The sequence below is a fragment of the Nelumbo lutea genome, chromosome 1 (genome assembly GCF_056320005.1).
Source record: "Nelumbo lutea isolate HS-2025 chromosome 1, American lotus-T2T, whole genome shotgun sequence".
NCBI lineage: Eukaryota > Viridiplantae > Streptophyta > Magnoliopsida > Proteales > Nelumbonaceae > Nelumbo > Nelumbo lutea.
The window spans coordinates 9,544,685-9,567,442 of NC_142684.1; the positions used below are offsets into that span (position 1 = coordinate 9,544,685).

General features: G+C 39.0%; 1 protein-coding gene and 1 long non-coding RNA gene across 18 annotated transcripts; both read right to left on the reverse strand.

Annotated features, from left to right (window-relative positions):
• Nucleotides 1-3,244: 3,244 nt before the first annotated feature.
• LOC148873444 (uncharacterized) lies at nt 3,245-14,232 on the reverse strand. Of its 15 annotated transcripts, XR_016098524.1 has the most exons (17): nt 14,152-14,232; nt 13,723-13,796; nt 13,572-13,631; nt 13,384-13,462; nt 13,216-13,296; nt 12,805-13,044; nt 12,626-12,705; nt 12,459-12,544; nt 8,328-8,456; nt 8,174-8,250; nt 7,992-8,088; nt 7,765-7,858; nt 7,616-7,679; nt 7,360-7,536; nt 5,010-6,672; nt 4,159-4,437; nt 3,245-3,828 (listed from the first exon to the last, which is right to left on the reverse strand). It is a non-coding gene; the product is annotated as an uncharacterized LOC148873444 (long non-coding RNA). The 15 variants fall into 15 exon arrangements; XR_016098533.1 differs by having other exon boundaries at nt 12,805-12,983; nt 13,572-13,796; XR_016098531.1 differs by having other exon boundaries at nt 12,805-13,028; nt 13,572-13,796.
• A 1,621-nt stretch (nt 14,233-15,853) lies between these two features.
• LOC148873445 (uncharacterized) lies at nt 15,854-18,531 on the reverse strand. 3 transcript variants are annotated; one of them, XM_088966645.1, is made up of 9 exons: nt 18,426-18,531; nt 18,153-18,212; nt 17,964-18,043; nt 17,385-17,609; nt 17,196-17,275; nt 16,766-16,840; nt 16,617-16,676; nt 16,350-16,432; nt 15,854-16,262 (listed from the first exon to the last, which is right to left on the reverse strand). In XM_088966645.1, the coding sequence occupies exons 5-9, from the start codon at nt 17,244-17,246 to the stop codon at nt 16,115-16,117; spliced, it is 417 nt and encodes a 138-aa protein (XP_088822771.1). In that variant the 5' UTR covers nt 17,247-17,275; nt 17,385-17,609; nt 17,964-18,043; nt 18,153-18,212; nt 18,426-18,531; the 3' UTR covers nt 15,854-16,114. The 3 variants fall into 3 exon arrangements, with proteins under 3 accessions (XP_088822771.1, XP_088822770.1, XP_088822772.1); XM_088966644.1 differs by having other exon boundaries at nt 16,766-16,856; XM_088966646.1 differs by having other exon boundaries at nt 15,854-16,517; nt 16,766-16,856.
• Between the last annotated feature and the right edge of the window lie 4,227 nt (nt 18,532-22,758).

The window sequence follows — 22,758 nt, forward strand, 5'->3', positions numbered from 1 at the left end:
AATCATTATGGGGCCATGGTTTAGTTGAATTGCTGGCAAAACAGAGGGTGACGAGTTCTATGTTTTGGGGAATGCAACAAGGGGGATTTGTACTTAACAATGAATTTGAAGGTTAGTTGAGGCTGGCCATCCTTTCAGTCTTTGTTTACTTTACTCAATGTAATAAAATTATTCTTCGTTGCTGAGTTTCTATACTTTAAGTTTACACTTATGAAAATCATGGACAATTATCACGGAAATACAATTGCTAGTTGCTATGGAACCTAGTGAGCTACCCTAGGATAATTTTTACTTAAAAAAAATCACCTAGGCAACTGCAGATCAAGATACCAGAACAGAATTAATAAGCAATATTTCAGATTTGGGTGGGGGTTGTTAAATGATCCATAATACAATCTAGGCAGTTCAACAATTTGAGATGTTTGTAGTAGTCTAGCAGAAGTGCACACATATTGAATCGGACCAACTTCAGAGATTGGATGGGCTAATAATAAGCCAAACCAATGATTGCCAACCTGTAACCACATAACTATATACATATTATTGGGTTCATTTGTCTGGTGGGAAAGAGCTCTACTGCAACTTAAAGGAAACCAGGAAATGCATAGGTTGATTATAATATATGCAGTCTTGGGTCCAGAGTCTAGACCCATGTAAGAAATTGATTAGGGAAGGAATCAGCTTGTATTGAAATGACTTATGTAAATGAAAGATTGAAGTTTATGTAAGAAATTAATTAGCTAATTAATTATTGATATTAATCCTTATATATTCTTTTTTGTTGAATTTCGCAGATTGAAGTTTATGACTCAAAACAAAGGTCTTGAGTATAATGCACGCGTATACAAGCAAATGTTCAGACGACAATGAAGAAATTTTGTTAATTCTTTTTTTATTTTTTGTATTGAAATGACTTGAGTAAATGTGAATATTGAACAAATACTACTATGGATATTTTTTGTAAATGTGTAAAGGTTTTCTTTGTAAAGATCACTTTTACCATACAGATATAGGTGAAAGTAATCTTTCTTTAAAGTTGCAAAGGCATTCAAATGAAATAATGAAACTTTAGCGACGGTTTACTTAAACCGATGCTAAAAGTACCATTATCAACAGTTCATTATAAGTCGTTATAATAGACTATACATTTAGCCATGAACACACCCGTTGCTATATCAAGTTGCAGCAACATTTCGTATTAAAGCCGTAGCAATAAATGTTACAATTAGCAACAGTATAAACCGTGGCTATATATACTTTTAGCCATGGTGTACAATATCCATTGCTATAAGTTTTAGCCACGCCAATATCCACCACGGACAAAAAACCGTTGCTATAATTTTTAGCAACGGTTTTTTAGTATTTTTTGCAACGGTTTGGTCCGTTGCTAAAACTGATTTTTCTTATAATGAAAACAGTCAAAATAAAAAGGAAATAAATAAAATAGTAATAAAAGATGACCAATAAGATGCATTATTGGATAAAAAAAAGATGCATTATGTACATCACCATTCTTACCATTTCAATGGAGAAAAAAATAGTGAGCAGCGAGCAGCTCAATGGTGTCGGCAACAGAGTGGAGGAGGATGAAGCATCAACGATGGAGCCGATAACTATATTAAGCGGAACAGCAACTGAGAGAACCAATAGCCGATGACTAGATTAAGTGGAACAACAACTAAGAGGACCAATGTCGCACAACAAGATTATGGAGTGGAAGAGGAGAAACACAATGTGATTTTTGGAGAAGTAGAATGGAGGAGGAGAAATGCAGAGCTGAGGGGTGAGAGGAGAAAAACGGAATGGAGGAGAAGAAATGCAGAACCGAGAGGTGAGAGGAGAAACGTAGAGCCAAGATCTGGGGAAAAAAAGTTGAAGAGATTCTTATCTTGTGGGGGCAATTTTGAGATTTTACTTTTTATTTATTTACCCTCCACTCGGAAACCAATTTACCCAAGTGTCGCAAGGATATCATTTACTCAGGGAACTGATACCCAGGAAAATAAAACTTTGTGTGGGTTCCACATAAATTTAAAATTTGAACACAGGTAAATTGGTCAATGGGATTCACAGTCCCATTGACCAAACTTTCCCCCCTCCACTTTACAAAAAACGAACATGGCTTTAGAAATACTGTCACATGCAAATGCACGTACATGTTTACTAGTTAATAAAAAAACTGAAAACAATGAAAATTAGAGAGAGAGAGACATAGAGAGAGCTAATAAGTAAGAACAAGGTGGTTACGTTTGGGATCATGGTTCAAAGTATTGATGTGTATATTTTTTCAAACCCATGGATATAAAAAAAAAACAACTTGTGACCAATCAACAGTATCATAAACATGTTGACCAATAGGATGGTATTTATCAAAATTAAGGGGTGATTGGTCAAAGCTTTTCTGGTACATGTCTTTCCAGCATCATAAATCTTCCCTAATTTAAACATTAGAATTCCTTACTAATGCATTTATTTTTGAAATACTTAACAAAAATAAGAAAAAGCAAATGAGTACCAATACTATTTGAAAACTTGCAATATGCATATTTTGCATACCACAAATAAATTCACATATTACATGTATCAATGCTTTGAACCAAGATTTCACACACACACACACATATATATATATAGAAAACCTATCAATTTATCAAATAAATTGATACTTTAAAACTTGCTTTGGACCACGATTGAGATAGATAGGAAATGGCTAGTCAGAAGAGTACTAGCAATAGTTGGGGATTTGCCAAATTGTTCCTCTAAATTAAAAATATCCGATTTGAAGAATTTACAGTGCATTGGACCACGTGCTTTCAGACTAGGTGCATTCAAATTTCAACAAATTGCCCACCTGAGCCCGCCCAAATTGCATTTGCACCCCTAGATATATAATATATTAATATATAATTATACAATTCCAAATGGATGACAACTGCTCTAATTATCCTTTATAGGCATGGAATGCGCCGTTCCAATGTTTTTAATTTTATAATATTACTAATAGGGAATGGCCAAGTCATAAGCTATGCATTAGTATAAGACTTATTGGAATAATAAAGTATATTTATTTACTTTAATGCATTAACTGAAAAGCACAAAATGATTCATAAGAGATCTCTATTAGGAAAAGTGTTTTCTAATATATATGCAAATAATAAGGAGATTCCCATGCACTCTTACTTTTAGTTTGTCTTACTGCCGTACAAAAAAGACTAAATTTTCTGACTAGCACCATTTCATAATTTCCACAAGAAAAATAAGCATAATTATCTGCATTCTGCAATTCTGAATAATTCTGTTCGTATTATTACATCCTGTCCACTAAGCTGGCCACTGTTTATTCAAAATTTGCCATAATATCAAACAGTAACAAGTTTTATTTTATCATACAAAGGTCCAAATATATAAACGTGTCTTGAACACTAACAAATAACCATGCCCACCAAGTACAATCAGAATTTTTTAATAGTAATAAAAACTGAAAATAAAAACAAATCTCAAACAAGAAGATCAACCCACCGATTTTCTTTCAGGTTCCAAGACACTGTTTAATCTTTCAAGCACACTATCATCAGCCAAAGATATCTTATCCACAAGAAGTAGATCCCCATCCTTCATTGTTCGTACAGCAAGAGGTCCATCCTGCCACATAAATATGGTCTGCCACTTCTGGGATAGCTCAACTAGGTCTAGTTTAACTTGCTCAAGGCTATCAAGATCCTGCTCAGTGACGTCAGAGTGTGAAACCACACCTTGTCTATAACTATCTATAATTCTTGTCAGCCAATCAAGAGTTGAAGAAGCTTGGACAATGTCTGTAGATATCATCTGCACTGAGAGAAATGCATAAGCATACATAAAGCATCAAGCAAGTAAAAGAACCTCATTCAAGGAAATATTGACATGGACAGGATAATACATGCATTGTCGCCAGGAGAGTGGAGAAAAGCCTTTGACAGTATCAGTTTTTCAACCAAATATTTGAACTCTCCTGTTAATCTTGACCTACCTCGTACAGGATAAAACCCCTGAACTTTTTATGATGGTTAACTTGTAGATTATCATATTCTAACAGCAATAAGCAATCAGAAGTTTCAAAAAGAAACCACTAAAATGCAATCCCTCATTAAAGAAAATCTGTAAAAGAAAGAAACAAACCCCAAGAAAATCAGATGTCTCCGCGTACTGATGGCAATTCAAAATATGCAATTTTAACTTTAAAATAATGCTAAGTAACTGGCAAGCAGTTGTCTTCCCACCACCAGTCTCACCAACAAGAAGGACAGGCTCATGCAACTTGAAGCAACACTCAACAAGAAAATATAACCTCCACATGAAGTAGGTTCAGCTTACAAGTTCACAAAATCATACTTTCCAAGACTCTGACACTTCTGATCATTCACTGAAGTTTAAAACAGAAAGACTATCAGCTGGTTCCTGAATTATAAAAGGTTAAACAGTTAGCGAAGTTTATACACAAATATAAAATTCCCATCAGCTTCATAAAAGGAAAAAAAATGACCAAAAAAGGAATTCAAGTAGCACATTGACTTCCAGATAATTAACAAAGATTCATATTTTCTATGATGATTCACACTACTTGTTCATGAAATGTATCCAATTACCACCTAGGAATCATTTCTATCTCAATTATTCCTGACTCCTAAAGAGAGAGGACAAATGAAACCACAGAAGAAAAAACCTCTGAACTGATGATATCCCTATAACCAATCATCTAAACTCCAACAGAAGCAGTCAACATTCAACTGAACAAACATGTCCGAAGCTACATGAACAAACTGTACTTCCTTGGATTAAGATAACAAGATCAGAACTGCCAAGTTACAGGATTATGAACGACATACTTTCCTACTCCATGCTCAAATAAACAATCAAAAAACAAAAATCCATCTAAAAACACAAAAATAAAGTATAACTGCACAACAGGCAATTCCACTTTCTGTTGTCAAGACAATAATGAGCACAAGAGAGGGAGGGAGGGAACAAACCTGCCGGTACAAGTTGTCTGTGGCAGGTTTTACCCCAAGATGTCTCTCCAAGATCTCCTGGACAACTTTATTCTCATTTTCATCTCGCAACCCTTCAGACAAAAGAAAATAACCATCTTTGGCCAGATCTTAATATGAGTTACCAAAGGTATGAAAACAATCAGCCCATTGAAACAGATCCCTTGGAGTTATGAAACCATGCTTTCCAGCAAAAACTTTGCTACTCTGGCGATGCAACTGCAAGTTCTTCATAATTTCAACCATTTTTTCGCATAACCTTCAGGAATTTTGCACCTCCTCTCTAGTATTGTGCTCAATTCATCTTCAGGAATCTCATCAACATGTATTTCAACAAAATGGTTGCGAAATGCTCAAGAAAGCATCTTACGCCCACCATAAAATGTTGGTGGGTTTTGGGTGGCAAAAAGCATAAAATCTGGATGAGCAATCACTGTTTCCTGCAGTTCAGGAACAAAAAGCTCTCTGTTGTCATCTAATAACCGGTTTAATGCTTCCAGAACATCCAAAGGTGCAAGGTTAAGCTCATCTAGAACAATCCAGTATCCATTTCGAACAGCCTCAACCAATACACCTTTCTTGAAACACAAGCTTCCCATGAGCATCAGTAATAATTAGAGCCCAAGTATTCTTGCAGATCAGTATGCTCATGGTTATTTATATGAACAAATTCATGACCAGTTATTGCAGCAAGATACTGAACAAGGCTTGTCTTTCCACTAGAAGTTGGACCCTGTAAAAGAACGGGATTTTTTTAATGAAAATAGCACGTGCAAAGTTCCTTAAATGCTCTTTGACACTTTTTGTCAGGACATAATTCTCCAAGAAAGCATCATCACTCAATTTCCCCTTATCCAAGAAGTAAACAATCAAAGGGAACATTTGGAGGCATATTTCCACCTTACAAATATGATGGTATCATACTGTTCATAAACTTGAAACAAGGACTATCCAGTGCACAGTATAGAGACCTTAAACTGAACTGGGGCTTCTGATTAGCCTCTCTTCAGGTTCCTTCTTGGCTTCTTTGTAAAAACACACAATTTTATTTACCAATTCTCTATTGGGACTGCTGTAATCCATAAATTGTTTCACAAATGGAGTCAAATATTCTTCATCTAACACATCATTAACAAAATACTATGTAAACCTGCTTCTCAACGAATATGGCAAGTTCCTCTTTCCAGCTTCAGTAGCAGGATTCATAAAAGCAAATATACGAAAATCAGGATGTCAACGAATATAATCAACATCTCCCCTTTCAGCTAAACAAATTAAACTATCGTCTCCTTCCAAAACCCCTGTAATTCTCTGTAGCATCTCAGGAGGAGCCAAATTTATTTCGTCAAGTAATACCCAATTACCATTTTTAATTGCTGTCACAAATGCTCTTTCCACAAACAAAAAGACCATAGCTGAAGAGCCAATCTCTCTACGTGCTGTCTCAAGTTTCATGGAAAAACGCTCCCAAGCTTGGATGAGTTCTTCACTCAGGTCGCTTTCACTTTGTACCAGATAGAGATCTACCAACCTCACAAACTTGCTTCCTGGAAAAACCAAGGCCTTTCTGACATCCATTTAAAACCATTTTCCAGTTCCTATCAGACACATGTTTTCTCAGACAAACAAGAAAATCCCCATTGTCCTGCATACAAGCATAGAAGAGTACTGTCATATTTTGCCTCTTTATCAACAAGAAAAGAAGCTATAAAGAAAAAAAAATGCAATCAAGGTTATTATCATCCAATCATAGTGGAGGAATGGCGAAACAGGATTCATGTTGACCAATCCCATATAGTTGGCGTAAGGCTTGGATCATGATGATCATCATCCAATCATAGTGGAGGAAAGTTGCAATTATCAAACAAATTATCCAAAAAAAAAGTTGCAATTATCAAATACCAAGTCCATGATGGAAAAAATCGGGACACATATGATATCACCAGTCACAACAAGATAATGTTTATAGCTAACCAACTGATAAAAGATTGTAATAACAACAATAAGAAGACAAAACTACAATTTCAGGATAGATGATCCCTAGTACAGTTGGCTCCTACCTTCCACATTATAGCAAATTGAAGTACAGGGACAAGCAGAAATTCAGAAAAGGAGATTGAGTTTGGGGATGGGAATAGATAAGCAAATTATAAACAGGTATTCATATAAATCTTGGATCTGTAGGCTTAAAGCCACCCAATAAGTCTGAAATGTCACTTTGTTGGCTTAAGTTCTGCAAGATAAGCAAATTAGCATTCAATTTCTAGTCCACATGATAAGAGTCCCGTACACAAAAGAACCATCATAATGACAAACTGCCTAGACTGAATACCAAGACTGTAAGTGATTAACCAAGCCTCACTGCAAGATTCTGTACAAGAGTTGTTTTTCCAGTAACAGTTTCACCAACCAAAAGAACTGGCTCATTGCACTTAACAGAACATGCTATCCTCTCAAGAACATGTAGTGAACTACAGATATCCACAAAAGGTTTCTTTTAGTGATGTAACTGCAGAAAACACATCAAGGAAAGTCAACCAATGTCAGAAAGTAAGCAACAAATAATATAAAACAGAGTAAGTGCTTACATGTAATGCAGCCTTCAGTGCATTTGTGGGTAACCCTTCCAACTCATAAATCTGATTGCAAATCCTGCAGGAAAAAAAAAATTCAGATTTTTGTACTTGATGCTCATAGCACAAACGTATCAGACACAATGATTAGAAAAGACAGACACCTGAACTATGGGCTTATTAAGAGGATATAATGTTTCTGCTTCTGACATCGGTACTCCCCACATCTTTGCTATTTGTCTCATTATTAACAGTCGACTTTCAGAAGAAATTGAAGAAGATGCAAAAATAAATACAAACCCACAGTTTATTAAGTAACCAGTAGAAACAAGTAGATAGTCATCCATCACATTATCACAAGAAGGAATAAAAAGTGGAAATCAAATACAACCTCTTGACAAATGCTTTTACTTTCATAAGCTGATAAGCTAAGCCCCATAAAGTTAAAACCTTGACCTGTGATTCTTTTGCACCATTTCAGCAGATCCCTGTAAATATATAACAAAACATGAAAAATAATGACATCTGTTGGGGTCTTATTATGCACAGAGTTGCTAGAGAGGCACTATCTACCCTAAAGAGAACCTGCTTAAAACCAACACATCCTCCAGGCTGGTAAGATGGAGAAGAATTGACCTTTCCAAATGTCTCTGACACAACAGAAATCAATTTTGTAAGGATTATATTAGTCTTGAAAGCACCGGCATATAAGAACAGCAGAGAATACCTATAAGTTTCTCAGCAATAGTCTCCAAATTTGGATACCATGCATTCACTATATCAAACAGATCTTCACGGTTTGACAGTCCAATCATCACTCTTATCAAAAGGACACCAAAGGAGATATTGCCTGTTACTAAAAAGTACTGTTTGGTCAATAAACAAAAAACTAATGTACTAAGTGTTAACTAGCAACCATTGCTTTAATCTATCATCATAAGTTGAGCAAACTACAAACATTCAGACCCAAATAAAAGAATTGTAACAAACATGGACTTAAAATATTTGACTCTCATTTCTAAGGATAGTGGCTCTGTGTTATCATAGAAGTTAAAACAACAGACTTAATAGTTCCAGATAGTCTTGCATTTTTCAAAAATGTATATACTACCAAATATTTTAAAAAGTAGGTTTATTGTCAAATTACAGGCTAAAAGTATAGCTGTCAATTGTAATCAGGTGTTATCAGGTCAGACCCAATAGTCCCAATTAATAATTACATAGGTTCTGGGTTTGTTACCACAGACACATATGGAGCCTGGTTTCAAACTGGTTCTGCACATTTATAATACTAAGTCAGGTCAAGCCTGACCAAAACCAAACCCAACCCCATTGACAGAGCACAAAGTCATATCCATTTGTCCAGGCAAAGGACACTAATAAGACTGCTAGTGGAGAATTTTCTAATTCCACAGCACTTATGTTGCTTTCACAAAATAGAAAACTGGAATAAAGCTACTCAGAGTAATGAAACTGATTAAGTGTTTTGTGTTTACTGTAAGAAACCAAAATAGGTTATAGTTGTTAAAATCCTGTCTCTAACAAATGTTTTGTTACCAGGGATTTGTCCTTTTTGAGTCTCGCCTTTCTATGCTACTTCCATCTTTCTTCAGGAGGAGATTTTACACTAAGAGAGCGGAGTGCTTATTTATACCTATTCTAGTACCTATGTCCAACAACTCACTTTCTACTAGTTTGCTTCCTACTTACGGCTCTGACTCTAGCTCTAATATGCAGCGAAAAGATTTGCAGGTGCACGGTTGTCACCAGAAAGTAGTCCCCAAAATTGATCTATGACAACCATCAAATACCTTGATCCAAAGTGACTCAGGTGCTTCCCTTGCTGCTCCAACACCTCCTTCTAATCATGTTATTCCTTTTGATATCTACTTACCTGTGTTTGGTCCGACAGAAAATAGGAGAGAAATAAAAAGTTTAAATTTCCTTAAGAAATTTCCCGTGGAACATTATTGTGAAGTATAAAGCTAATGAATCCATAGAGAGATACAAAGCAAGGTTGATTGCGAAGGGGTATAAATAGACCTATGAGATTTACTATCAAGACATGCTCACACTAGTGACATAAATAAACTCAATCCATATTCTGCTTCCTCTAGCTTCTTCTTATTATTTTTCCTCTAGCAACTACATGTCAAAAATGCATTATTGAATGGAGCTATCCCAAAAGTCCCAAAACAGGCCTATGTATAGTTACCTCCAGGAGTTGAACTAGTTGAACAAGGATTACAAGAAAAAAGTGTGCATGCTAAAGAAGTCAATATATGGGCTGAAGCAATTGTTGGTAAAGAAGGGTGATGACTCCTAAACAATCATGATTAGAACAATGACGGAATTTTGGTTACATGGAAACATCCTACTAAGATAGACAACTTAAGGGAAGCCCTGGCTTCTAAATTTGAAATTAAGGATCTAGGCATAGTTGTCAAGAGTCAAGACATCACATTGCCTATCCTGAACACCTTGATTTTCTTTCTTGAGTATATAAATTTTTACCAAAAACAATAAGGACAAAATACAACGCTGGATGAAGAAATATCATTGAGGCAAGAAGAACCCAAAGAGAACCCAACTTAAGCACCCTCACCACTCACTACCCTGCCACCTACCAAAAAGTAAGATGTAGAAGTATAAGCATCACCCAACAAAACCCCCTCCCACCTTTATCCTTGTGTCCAACTGATCAGTCACACGACTCACACCACCTTGCACATTCAAACACCTCTTAACACCACTGACCACCCCCCAATAAGACTTCACAACCCTCCATTAATAACCAAATCCCTTTTTAAACCTCTCCAAATCCAAACCTGTATTACTTTTTTTCTTCTTTCTCCCTTTCTCTTATAGCTCCAAGAAAGTTGTCCTTGAAGAGTCTTCACCTCCTACAAAGTACAAACACAGTCTCCTACTCATGTCTACTGCTTTCACAATTACCCTATTGAACAACGAGTGCGGTTTTGAAAGGTCCTTACCTTGAAGTACAGGTCTGAAGGGAGAAGAAAAAGGGATACCAACCTTGCTGCAGCACAATCGCTCTCATCGTTCGTGTTCTTGAAGGGGCTGTCAATGCTTCAGGTCTAATCAACTGGCCCGAATAGACCCAACCATTTATAAAGGATCTGGTTCCATGATTATGTTTGTTAGAGTGCCGAATAAGGGTAGTTTAGTCAACTTGTCCTTGTTAAGTTGTATGCTTATGTGGCAGTTATATAAGAGACACTCTGCCCCACACTTAAGTAAGGGCAGTTTAGTCTTTGTACAAGTAATTAGAGACTAATTACTATTAAGGGGTCGACTGATAGGGTTAACCCATCAGATTCGACAGTCCCTTCATTTTCCTTCTTCTTCTTCTTCTTCTTCTTCTTCTTCTTCTTCTTCCTCTTGCTGGTTCGGGTTACTGTAGCAGCAGTCGAAACATGGTATCAGAGCAAGGTTCCTGACCTACTTCAGTTCATGAACATCTCAGCAGTGTTCGTGACCTCTCTTTCTTTGTTTCTGGGTTGTCAATGGAGAAAACTGGTTCGTCCTAGGTCTGAAACATCTCAGCTCGTCTCTCTCTGCTGCGCATAACCTTCTTCATTAAGAAAATGACTTCAGCAGTGAATGGTTGGTTGAAATTCTCAAAAGAAGGTCGGTTACTTCTTCTCCTTGTGCTGCTGGTATTTCTGGGTAGAAAACCTTCAAGAACCTGCGAGTACTGATCAGAACCTAGAGAACTAGGTTTATTGTTGCCCTAGTTCTTGGAGAAAATCCCAAGAACAGACTGTGTTTACAGTAGCTGAATGGTGTAAGGGCTGCTGTAAGTGGCCGAATTGTGCAAAGTGTAATGCAGTGACCTAGCTGAGTTCTTTGTGGTTATGTAGTGCCCTCTTAAAGGTGTTAAACAGGTCTGTACCGGGTGTAACAGATATGACTATGTGGTGGTGCTTGTGATGCACAATCTTTGTTGAGTGGTTGTAAGAGGGTTTGCATGTGATTAGTAAGTGTTGAATTGATGTTTATGTGGTTCGTGGTGTTGTGAAATCAGTAGTGGTGTGAACAAGAACAAGGCTTGTGTACCTATTATTGTGCTTAGGGACTTCTATAGGTTCTGGAGCATCAAACTCCTAATAACAACACTCAGTTGGTAGCTGGGAATTTAGGTTAGAAGCAACAGTGAAAGAGTATCATGGCAGCAATGGGAGATGGGTATAATGATCAGAAACCAAGTGTGGTAGTTCCCTCTGACTATCTAAGTGTACAGATGACCTCAATTAAACTGAATGGTGAGAACTATGTTCCATGGGCCAAATCAGTGGAAGTTTTCCTCAAGGCAAAGAGGAAAGTGAAGCATGTAAAAGAAGATAAACCACCGGCTGACTCTCCAGGGTTTGATGATTGGGAACAAAAGGATGCTCAAATCATGATCTGGCTATGGAATAGTATGGAACCAAAAATTAGTGCCAACTTCATGTTCCTAGATACAGCTAAGGATATATGGGAACATGCTAAGAAGCTATAATCTGGACAAGATAATACTACAAGGGTATATCAACTTTATCAGGAATACTTTAATTTGCAACAAGGAAACAAAACCTTAGAAGAGTACTATGCCTGCATGAAGAAATCGCAAAAATGAACTCAATGTCTACCATCCCCTCACTCCAGATGTTAAAGTTCAGCAACAACAAAGGGAACAACAAGATGTTACAAGATTTTTAGTGGGGTTGAAATCGGAGTATGAACCAGTTAGAGCCCAAATATTAGGGAGCTTGATGAGAAATAGTCAGTCACTTATCTGAAGGAATTAAAAGCAAATGGAAGTCCATTGAGCAAGGAATGTGTCCTATATACTTACATTGTTATCGGAAACCAGAAACAATAGTATGGTGCAATAGTCAGAAAGCCCTCCCCAAAAGTAGCAACGCCTCGAGCAATCCAAAACTACACATATAAACAGAGCAAATTAGTAAGCCATACACCCAAAAGAGGACACAGAATGAAGTGGAGAGTTGAGAAGCTTACACCGAAGATTGGACCAGCTTCCTTATAGTAAAGCTGTGAGATCTTGCACAGCTTGCCTGCAAATCGAGCATTCTTCGTGCCTGCCCAGAGGAACCAAGGATATTACTCCAGAACCAGCAAACTAATATTTCAAAAGTGTTAAAATATAGGAATGCTGACATTCTACAACAATCACATACCTGTGCCGCTTCCGAATCCGTATCACTTCCGAGTCTCCTTTTCGCGCCCACGCCATTCGCCAGTCAAGAATATCTAATCAGAAATAGGTGGAGAAGAAAAGGTTTAAGAGTGTATATAGAAGAAATGGGTTGGAGTGGCTCATTCTGGACTCGAGCGTATGCAAGGCCGTGGCTGGTAGCTACAACAATTCGAATGCTTGAATCAGCTCAGCGGACGAAATTTCCTGAAAGCGGCAAAGCCTGAATATGCCAGCCAAGAGGAGTATTAAAAAATTAAGAAATATTGCATGCACAACTACCGGAACAGAGCAATTAGTAACCCTCACACCCACAAGAAACATCCAGTCACTTATCCTACGGAATTAAAGAATAAAAGAAGTCAGTTAAGCAAGGAATGTTTCGTATACTTACATTGATATCGAAAACCAGAATCAATGGTAAGGCGCAGAAGTCGGCAAGCCCATCCCCAAAATTTGCAATGCCCCGAGCAATCTAAAATTGTGCATACAACCCAAGCAAATTAGGAACCAAAACAACCACAAGAGAACACCGAATGAACTGGAGATTTGAGAAATTTACATCGAAGAGTTGAGCGGTTTCTTATAGTATTGCCGCGAGAGGTGGCGAATCTTGCCCGCAAGTCGAGCATTCTTCGTGCCTGCAACCATAAGAACCAAGGATATTATTGTCACCTCCACAAACGGCAAACATTTTCTTCTATAAATTTTAAAATTTAGGGATGCACACATTCGACAACAACCACATACCTATGCCGCTTCCGAATTCGTATCACAATCGAGTTTCCTTTCCGCGCACACGCCATTCACCTGTCGAGAAATTCTAATCAGAAACAGGTGGAGATATAAAAAGTCTAAGAGAAAATAAAGAAAAAATGGGTTAAAGTTGCTCATTTTGGACTCCAGCGTAAGAGAGGCTTTGGTTGATCACTGCTACAATTCGAACGCTTGAATCAGCTCCGCCGATAAAATCTCCTAAAAGTGGCAATGCATAAAGGTGTCAGTCATGAGGATTATTAATAAATTAAGAAAAGTTACAAGCAAAAACAACGGCAATTGAGCAATTAGTAACCCACACACCCACAACAACATCCAGTCATTTATCCTACGGAATTAAAAGGAAACGGAACTGAATAAAGCACGGGATGTTTCCTATACTTTCATTGATATTGAAAACCGGGGACAATGGTAAAGCGTAGGAGCCGGCAAGCCGATCGCCAAAAGTAGCAAAGCCTCGATCAATCTAAAACTACGCATATAAACAAAGAAAAAGAGTAACCCACACACACAAACGAGAACACCAGATGAAGTTGAGAATTGAGAAGCTTACACCAAAGAGTTGATCGGCTTCGTTATAGTATTGACGCGAGAGGTTGCGCATCTTGCCCGCAAGTCGAGCATTCTTCGTGCCTACACCCATAAGAACCAAGGATATTATGGTCACCTCCACAACTGGCAAGCCATATATTCCAAAAATGTTCAAATTTAGGGATGCGGACATTCTACAACGAGCGCATACCCGTGCCGCTTTCGAAACCGTTTCACTTCCGAGCCTTCTTTCTGCGCTCACGCCATTCACCTGCGAAAAATATCTAGTTAGAAATAGGTGGAAAGAAAAAAGTTTACGAGTGTATACAGAAGAAATGGGTTAGAGTGGCCCATTCTGGACTCCAGCGTATGCGACGCCGTGGCTGTTCATTGTTACAATTCGAACGCTTGAATCGGCTCCGCGGATGCAATTTCCTGGAAGCGGCAATGCATGAAAATGTCGGTGATGAGGATTATTAACAAATTCAGAAAAGTTACAAGCACAACAATGGTAATAGAGCAATTAGTAACCCACACACCCACAAGAAACATCCATTCAGTTATCCTACGGAGTCAAAAGAAAACAAAACTGAATTAAGCACGGGATGTTTCCTATACTTACATTGATATCGAAACCGGGAACAATGGTAAGGCACAGGAGCTAGTACGCCGATCGCCAAAAGTAGCAACGCCTCGAGAATTCAAAAACTACGCATATAACCAATCAAATTTAGTAACCCATACATCCAAACAAGAACACCAAATGAAGCTGAGAATTAAGAAGCTTACACCGAGGAGTTGATCGGCTTCCTTACAGTTTCTTCGCGAGAGGTTGCGTATCTTGCCCGTGAGTCGGGCATTCTTCGTGCCTGCTCCCATAAGACCCAAGGATATTATAGCCACTGCCACGACCGGCAAACCTTGTCTTCCGAAAATGATATAATTTAGGTATGCAGACATTGTACGAAAAACACATACCTGCGCAGCTTCCGCATCCGTATCCCTTCCGAGTCTCCTTTGCGCTCATGCCCTACACCTGTCAAGAATATCAAATCAGAAACAGGTGGACAAGGAATAGTTTAGAAGTGAATATAGAAAAAATGGTTAGAGTGTTTTATTTTGGACTCCAGCGTATGCAAGGCCTCGGCGGACTACTGCTCCAATTCGTACGCTTAAATCAGCTCCAAAGACGCAATCTCATGGGAGTGGCAATGCCTGTAGAAGCCAAGGGGAGTATTAGAAAATTGAAAAAATTACAAGCACAAAAACGGCAATAAAGCAACATAAGCCCTTATAAAAAGTTTAAACAGATACAAGCGATGTTGTCTTACATTATCGCAGCCATTCTGATACGGCAGTTGACAACGCGAACCCATTAGAACATTCCTGCAAGGACAAGGCAGAAATTGCATTAGCAGAATCTATTAATTCGTGCGAATCCAAAATCAACTTCGCAGGACAACATCATATGCTTCAATAACAAAGGTACGAACAACGAGTGCGGTATTGAAAGGTCCTTACCTCGAAGTACAGGTCCGAAGGGAGAAGAAAAAGGGATACCAACCTTGCTGCAGCATAATCGCTCTCATCGTTCGTGTTCTTGAAGGGGTTGTCAACACTTCGGGTCCACCCGACTAGCCCGAGTAGACCCAACCATTTATAAAGGATCTGGTTCCATGATTATGTTGAAATAAATAAATGGGTCGGTTCCGGATCTCGCCCCTCCTGAATCGATTCATGCCCAAAACCGATTATTTTGTTAGCCTTATATGTTATTTCCTTCCTTTTCCTTATAATTTTTCTCTTATCATAGGTTTAAAGTGTCAAATCTGATAGATAGATAAATACAAGTGTTTAACGTTTTAACATATAAGTAACTTAGTATTTTTCTATCAATTTTATTAACGATATTTAAATAAGAAAAGTGGTCTTTTTTAGCTTAAATGGTTCGGTTTTAAACCTATGTTATTGTTTCAACCTAAATTTTAAGTTAAAATGGACGGTTTTGGGTCTAAGATTTTGTCCCAATTAATGATCTGTTCGGGAGTGCTTCTACCTAGACCGGACCTGGATCCCACCCGTTGACAACCCTCTTGAATGGTGGCCAATTTTCGATCGAGCCCCCACTCAAAGCTTGATGAGAAATAGTCAGTCACTTATCTGAAGGAATTAAAAGAAAATGGAAGTCCATTGAGCAAGTGATGTGTCTTATATACTTACATTGTTATCGGAAACCGAAAACAATAGTATGGCGCAATAGTCGGAAATCCCTCCCAAAAAGTAACGCCTCGAGCAATCCAAAACTACACATATAACCAGAGCAAATTAGTAAGTCATACACCCAAAAGAGCTTGCACAGCTTGCCTTCAAATCGAGCATTCTCCATTCCTGCCCAGAGGAACTAAGGATATTACTCCACAACTGGCAAAGTTATATTCCAAAAGTGTTAAAACATAGGAATACGGACATTCTACAACAATCACATACCTGTCCCGCTTTCGAATCCATATCACTTTTGAGTCTCCTTTCCATGCCCACGCCATTCACCTGTCAAAAATATCTAATCAGAAATAGGTGGAGAAGAAAAGGTTTAAGAGTGTATATAGATGAAAACGGTTAATGTGGCTCATTCTGGCCTCCAGCGCATGCGAGGCCGTGGCTGGTTGCTGCAACAATTCGAATGCTTGAATCAGCTCTGTAGACGCAATTTCCTGAAAGCGGCAATGCCTAAATAAGACAGCCAAGAGGAGTATTAAAAAATTAAGAAATTTTATATGCACAACTACCAGAACAAAGCAATTAGTAACCCTCACACCCACAAGAAACATCCAGTCACTTATCCTACGGAGTTAAAGGATAAAAGAAGTCAATTAAGCACGGCATGTTTCCTATACTTTCATTGATATCAAAAACCGGGAACAAAGGTAAGGCACAGGAGCCGGCAAGCCGATCGCCAAAAGTAGCAAAGCCTAGAGCAAACTAAAACAACGCATATAACCAAAGCAAAATAGTAACCCACACACCCAAACGAGAACACCGGATGAAGTTGAGAATTGAGAAGCTTACACCGAAGAGTTGATCGGCTTTGTTATAGTATTGCCGTGAGAGGTTGCGCATCTTGCCCGCAAGTCGAGCATTCTTCGTGTCTGCACCCATAAGAACCAAGGATATAATTGTCACCTCCGCAACAGGCAAACATTTTATTCTGAAAATTTTAAAATTTAGGGATGCACACATTCGACTACAATCACATACCTGTGCCGCTTCCGAATCAGTATCACTTTCGAGTCTCCTTTCCGCACACACGCCATTCACCTGTCAAGAAATTCTAATCAGAAACAGGTGGACAAATAAAATGTCTAAGAGAGAATAAAGAAGAAATGGGTTAAAGTAGATCATTATTGAATCCAGTGCAAGAGAGGCATTGGCTGATCACTGCTACAATTCGAACGCTTGAATCATCTCCGCCGATGCAATCTCCTGATAGTGGCAATGCGTGAAGGTGTCAGTCATGAGGATTATTAATAAATTAAGAAAAGTTACAAGCAAAACAACAGCAACTGAGCAGTTAGTAACCCACACACCCACAACAACATCCAGTCATTTATCCTACGGAATTAAAAGGAAACGGAACTGAAGAAAGCACGGGATGTTTCCTATACTTTCATTGATATCGAAAACCGGGAACAAAGGTAAGGCGCAGGATCCGGCAAGCCGGTCGCCAAAAGTAGCAAAGCCTCGAGCAATCTAAAACTACGCATATAACCAAAGCAAAATAGTAACACACACAGACAAACGAGAACACCGGACGAAGTTAAGAATTGAGAAACTTACATCGAAGTGTTGATCGGCTTCGTTAGAGTATTGCTACCAGAGGTTGCGCATCTTGCCCGCAAGTCGAGCATTCTTCGTGCCTGCACCCAAAAGAACCAAGGATATTATGGTCACCTCCACAACTGGCAAGTCATATATACCAAAAATGTTCAAATTTAGGGATGCGGACATTTTACAATGGACGCATACCCGTGCCACTTCCAAATCCGTTTCACTTCCGAGCCTTCTTTCTGCGCCCACGCCATTCACCTGCCAAAAATATCTAATTAGAAATAGGTGGAGAAGAAAATATTTTCGAGTGTATACAGAAAAAATGGGTTAGAGTGGCTCATTCTAGACTCCGGCGTATGCGATGCCGTGGCTGTTCATTGTTACAATTTGAACGATACAAGCACAAAAACGACAATAAAGCAACATAAGCCCATATAAAAGTTTAAACAGATACAAGCGATGTTGACTTACACTATCGCAGCCATTCTGATACGGCAGTTGACAATGCGAACCCATTAGAACGTTCCTACAATGACACGGCAGAAATTGCATTAGCAGAATCTATTAATTCGTGCGAATCCAAAATCAACGTCGTAGGACAACATCATATGCTTCAATAACAAAGGTACGAACAACGAGTGCGGTATTGAAAGGTCCTTACCTCGAAGTACAGGTCCGAAGGGAGAAGAAAAAGGGATACCAACCCTGCTGCAGCACAATCGCTCTCATCGTTCGTGTTCTTGAAGGGGCTGTCAACGCTTCGGGTCCACCCGACTGGCCCGAGTAGACCCAACCATTTATAAAGGATCCGGTTCCATGATTATGTTGAAATAAATGATTGGGTCGGTTTCGGTTCTCGCCCCTCCCGAATCGATTCATTCCCAAAACCGATTATTTTGTTAGCCTCATATGTTATTTCCTTCCTTTTCTTATAATTTTTCTCTTATCATAAGTTTAAGGTGTCGAATCTGATAGATAGATAAATAAAGGTGTTTAACGTTTTAACATATAAGTAACTTACTATTTTTCTATCAATTTTATTAACGATATATGATTAAAGTTTAAATTTTAGTTCCCGATTTAAATAAGAAAAGTGGTCTTTTTAGCTTAAATAGTTTTGTTTCAAACCTATGTTATTGTTTCAACGTGTATTTTAGGTTAAAATGGACGGTTTTGGGTCTAAGATTTTGTCCCAATTAATGATCTGTTCGGGAGTGCTTCTACCTAGAACGTACTCGGATCCCACCCGTTGACAGCCCTATCTTGAATGGCAGCCAATTTCCGGTCGAGCCACCACTCAAAGCTTGATGACAAATAGTCAGTCACTTATCTGAAGGAATTAAAAGAAAATGGAAGTCCATTGAGCAAGGGATGTGTCTTGTATACTTACATTGTTATCGGAAACCGGAAACAATAGTATGGAGCGATAGTCGGAAAGCCCTCCCCAAAAGTAGCAACGCCTCGAGCAATCCAAACCAACAAATATAACCGGAGCAAATTAGTAAGCCATACACCCAAAAGAGGACACAGAATGAAGCGGAGAGTTGAGAAGCTTACACCGAAGATTGCACCAGCTTCCTTATAGTAAAGCCGTGAGAGCTTCCACAGCTTGCCTGCAAATCGAGCATTCTCCGTTCCTGCCCAGAGGAACCAAAGATATTACTCCACAACCGGCAAAGTTATATTCCAAAAGTGTTAAAATATAGGAATGCAGACATTCTACAACAATCACATGCCTGTGCCGCTTCCGAATCCGTATCACTTCCGAATCTCCTTTCCGTACCCACGCCATTCACCTGTCAAGAATATCTAATCAGAAACAGGTGGAGAAATAAAAAGTCTAAGAGTGAATAAAGAGGTTAAAGTTGCTCATTCTGGACTCCAGCGTAAGAGAGGCTTTGGCTGATCACTGCTGCAATTCGAACGTTTGAATCATCTCCGCCGATGCAATCTCCTGAAAGTGGCAATGCGTGAATGTGTCAGTCATGAGGATTATTAATAAATTAATTAAAGTTACAAGCAAAACAACAGCAATTGAGCAGTTAGTAACCCACACACCCACGACAACATCAAGTCATTTATCCCACGGAATTAAAAGGAAACGGAACTGAAGAAAGCTTGGGATGTTTCCTATACTTTCATTGATATCGAAAACCGGGAACGTAGCAAAGCCTCGAGCAATCTAAACTACGCATGTAACCAAAGCAAAATAGTAACCCACACACCCAAACGAGAACTCCGGATGAAGTTGAGAATTGAGAAGCTTACACCGAAGAGTTGATCGGCTTCGTTATAGTATTGCCGCGAGAGGTTGCGCATCTTGCCCGCAAGTCGAGCATTCTCCGTGCCTGCACCCATAAGAACCAAGGATATTATGGTCACCTCCACAACTGGCAAGCCATATATTCCAAAAATGTTCAAATTTAGGGATGCGGACATTCTACAACGAGCGCATACCCATGCCGCTTCCGAAACCGTTTCACTTCCGAGCCTTCTTTCTGCGCCCACGCCATTCACCTGCGAAAAATATCTAATTAGAAATAGGTGGAAAGAAAAAAGTTTACGAGTGTATACAGAAGAAATGGGTTAGAGTGGCCCATTCTGGACTCCAGCGTATGCGACGCCGTGGCTGTTCATTGTTACAATTCGAACGCTTGAATCGGCTCCGCGGATGCAATTTCCTGGAAGCGGCAATGCATGAAAATGTCGGTGATGAGGATTATTAACAAATTCAGAAAAATAACAAGCACAACAATGGTAATAGAGCAATTATTAACCCACACACCCACAAGAAACATCCATTCAGTTATCCTACGGAGTCAAAAGAAAACAAAACTGAATTAAGCACGGGAAGTTTCCTATACTTACATTGATATCGAAACCGGGAACAATGGTAAGGCACAGGAGCTAGTACGCCGATCGCCAAAAGTAGCAACGCCTCGAGAATTCAAAAACTACGCATATAACCAATCAAATTTAGTAACCCATACATCCAAACAAGAACACCAAATGAAGCTGAGAATTAAGAAGCTTACACCGAGGAGTTGATCAGCTTCCTTACAGTTTCTTCGCGAGAGGTTGCGTATCTTGCCCGTGAGTCGGGCATTCTTCGTGCCTGCTCCCATAAGACCCAAGGATATTATAGCCACTGCCACGACCGGCAAACCTTGTCTTCCGAAAATGATATAATTTAGGTATGCAGACATTGTACGAAAAACACATACCTGCGCAGCTTCCGCATCCGTATCCCTTCCGAGTCTCCTTTGCGCTCACGCCCTACACCTGTCAATAATATCAAATCAGAAACAGGTGGACAAGGAATAGTTTAGAAGTGAATATAGAAAAAATGGGTTAGAGTGGCTTATTTTGGACTCCAGCGTATGCAAAGCCTCGGCGGACTGCTACTCAAATTCGAACGCTTGAATCAGCTCCCACGACGCAGTCTCATTGGAGTGGCAATGCCTGTAGAAGCCAAGGGGAGTATTAGAAAATTGAAAAACGTTACAAGCACAAAAACGGCAATAAAGCAACATAAGCCCTTATAAAAAGTTTAAACAGATACAAGCGATGTTGGCTTACACTATCGCAACCATTATGACACGGCAGTTGACAATGCGAACCCATTAGAACGTTCCTGCAATGACACGGCAGAAATTGCATTAGCAGAATCTATTAATTCGTGCGAATCCAAAATCAACTTCGCAGGACAACATCATATGCTTCAATAACAAAGGTACGAACAACGAGTGCGGTATTGAAAGGTCCTTACCTCGAAGTACAGGTCCGAAGGGAGAAGAAAAAGGGATACCAACCCCGCTGCAGCACAATCGCTCTCATCGTTCGTGTTCTTGAAGGGGCTGTCAACGCTTCGGGTCCACCCGACTGGCCCGAGTAGACCCAACCATTTATAAAGGATCCGGTTCCATGATTATGTTGAAATAAATGATTGGGTCGGTTTCGGTTCTCGCCCCTCCCGAATCGATTCATTCCCAAAACCGATTATTTTGTTAGCCTCATATGTTATTTCCTTCCTTTTCTTATAATTTTTCTCTTATCATAAGTTTAAAGTGTCGAATCTGATAGATAGATAAATAAAGGTGTTTAACGTTTTAACATATAAGTAACTTACTATTTTTCTATCAATTTTATTAACGATATATGATTAAAGTTTAAATTTTAGTTCGCGATTTAAATAAGAAAAGTGGTCTTTTTAGCTTAAATGGTTTTGTTTCAAACCTATGTTATTGTTTCAACGTGTATTTTAGGTTAAAATGGACGGTTTTGGGTCTAAGATTTTGTCCCAATTAATGATCTGTTCGGGAGTGCTTCTACCTAGAACGTACTCGGATCCCACCCGTTGACAGCCCTATCTTGAATGGCAGCCAATTTCCGGTCGAGCCACCACTCAAAGCTTGATGACAAATAGTCAGTCACTTATCTGAAGGAATTAAAAGAAAATGGAAGTCCATTGAGCAAGGGATGTGTCTTGTATACTTACATTGTTATCGGAAACCGGAAACAATAGTATGGAGCGATAGTCGGAAAGCCCTCCCCAAAAGTAGCAACGCCTCGAGCAATCCAAACCAACAAATATAACCGGAGCAAATTAGTAAGCCATACACCCAAAAGAGGACACAGAATGAAGCGGAGAGTTGAGAAGCTTACACCGAAGATTGCACCAGCTTCCTTATAGTAAAGCCGTGAGAGCTTCCACAGCTTGCCTGCAAATCGAGCATTCTCCGTTCCTGCCCAGAGGAACCAAAGATATTACTCCACAACCGGCAAAGTTATATTCCAAAAGTGT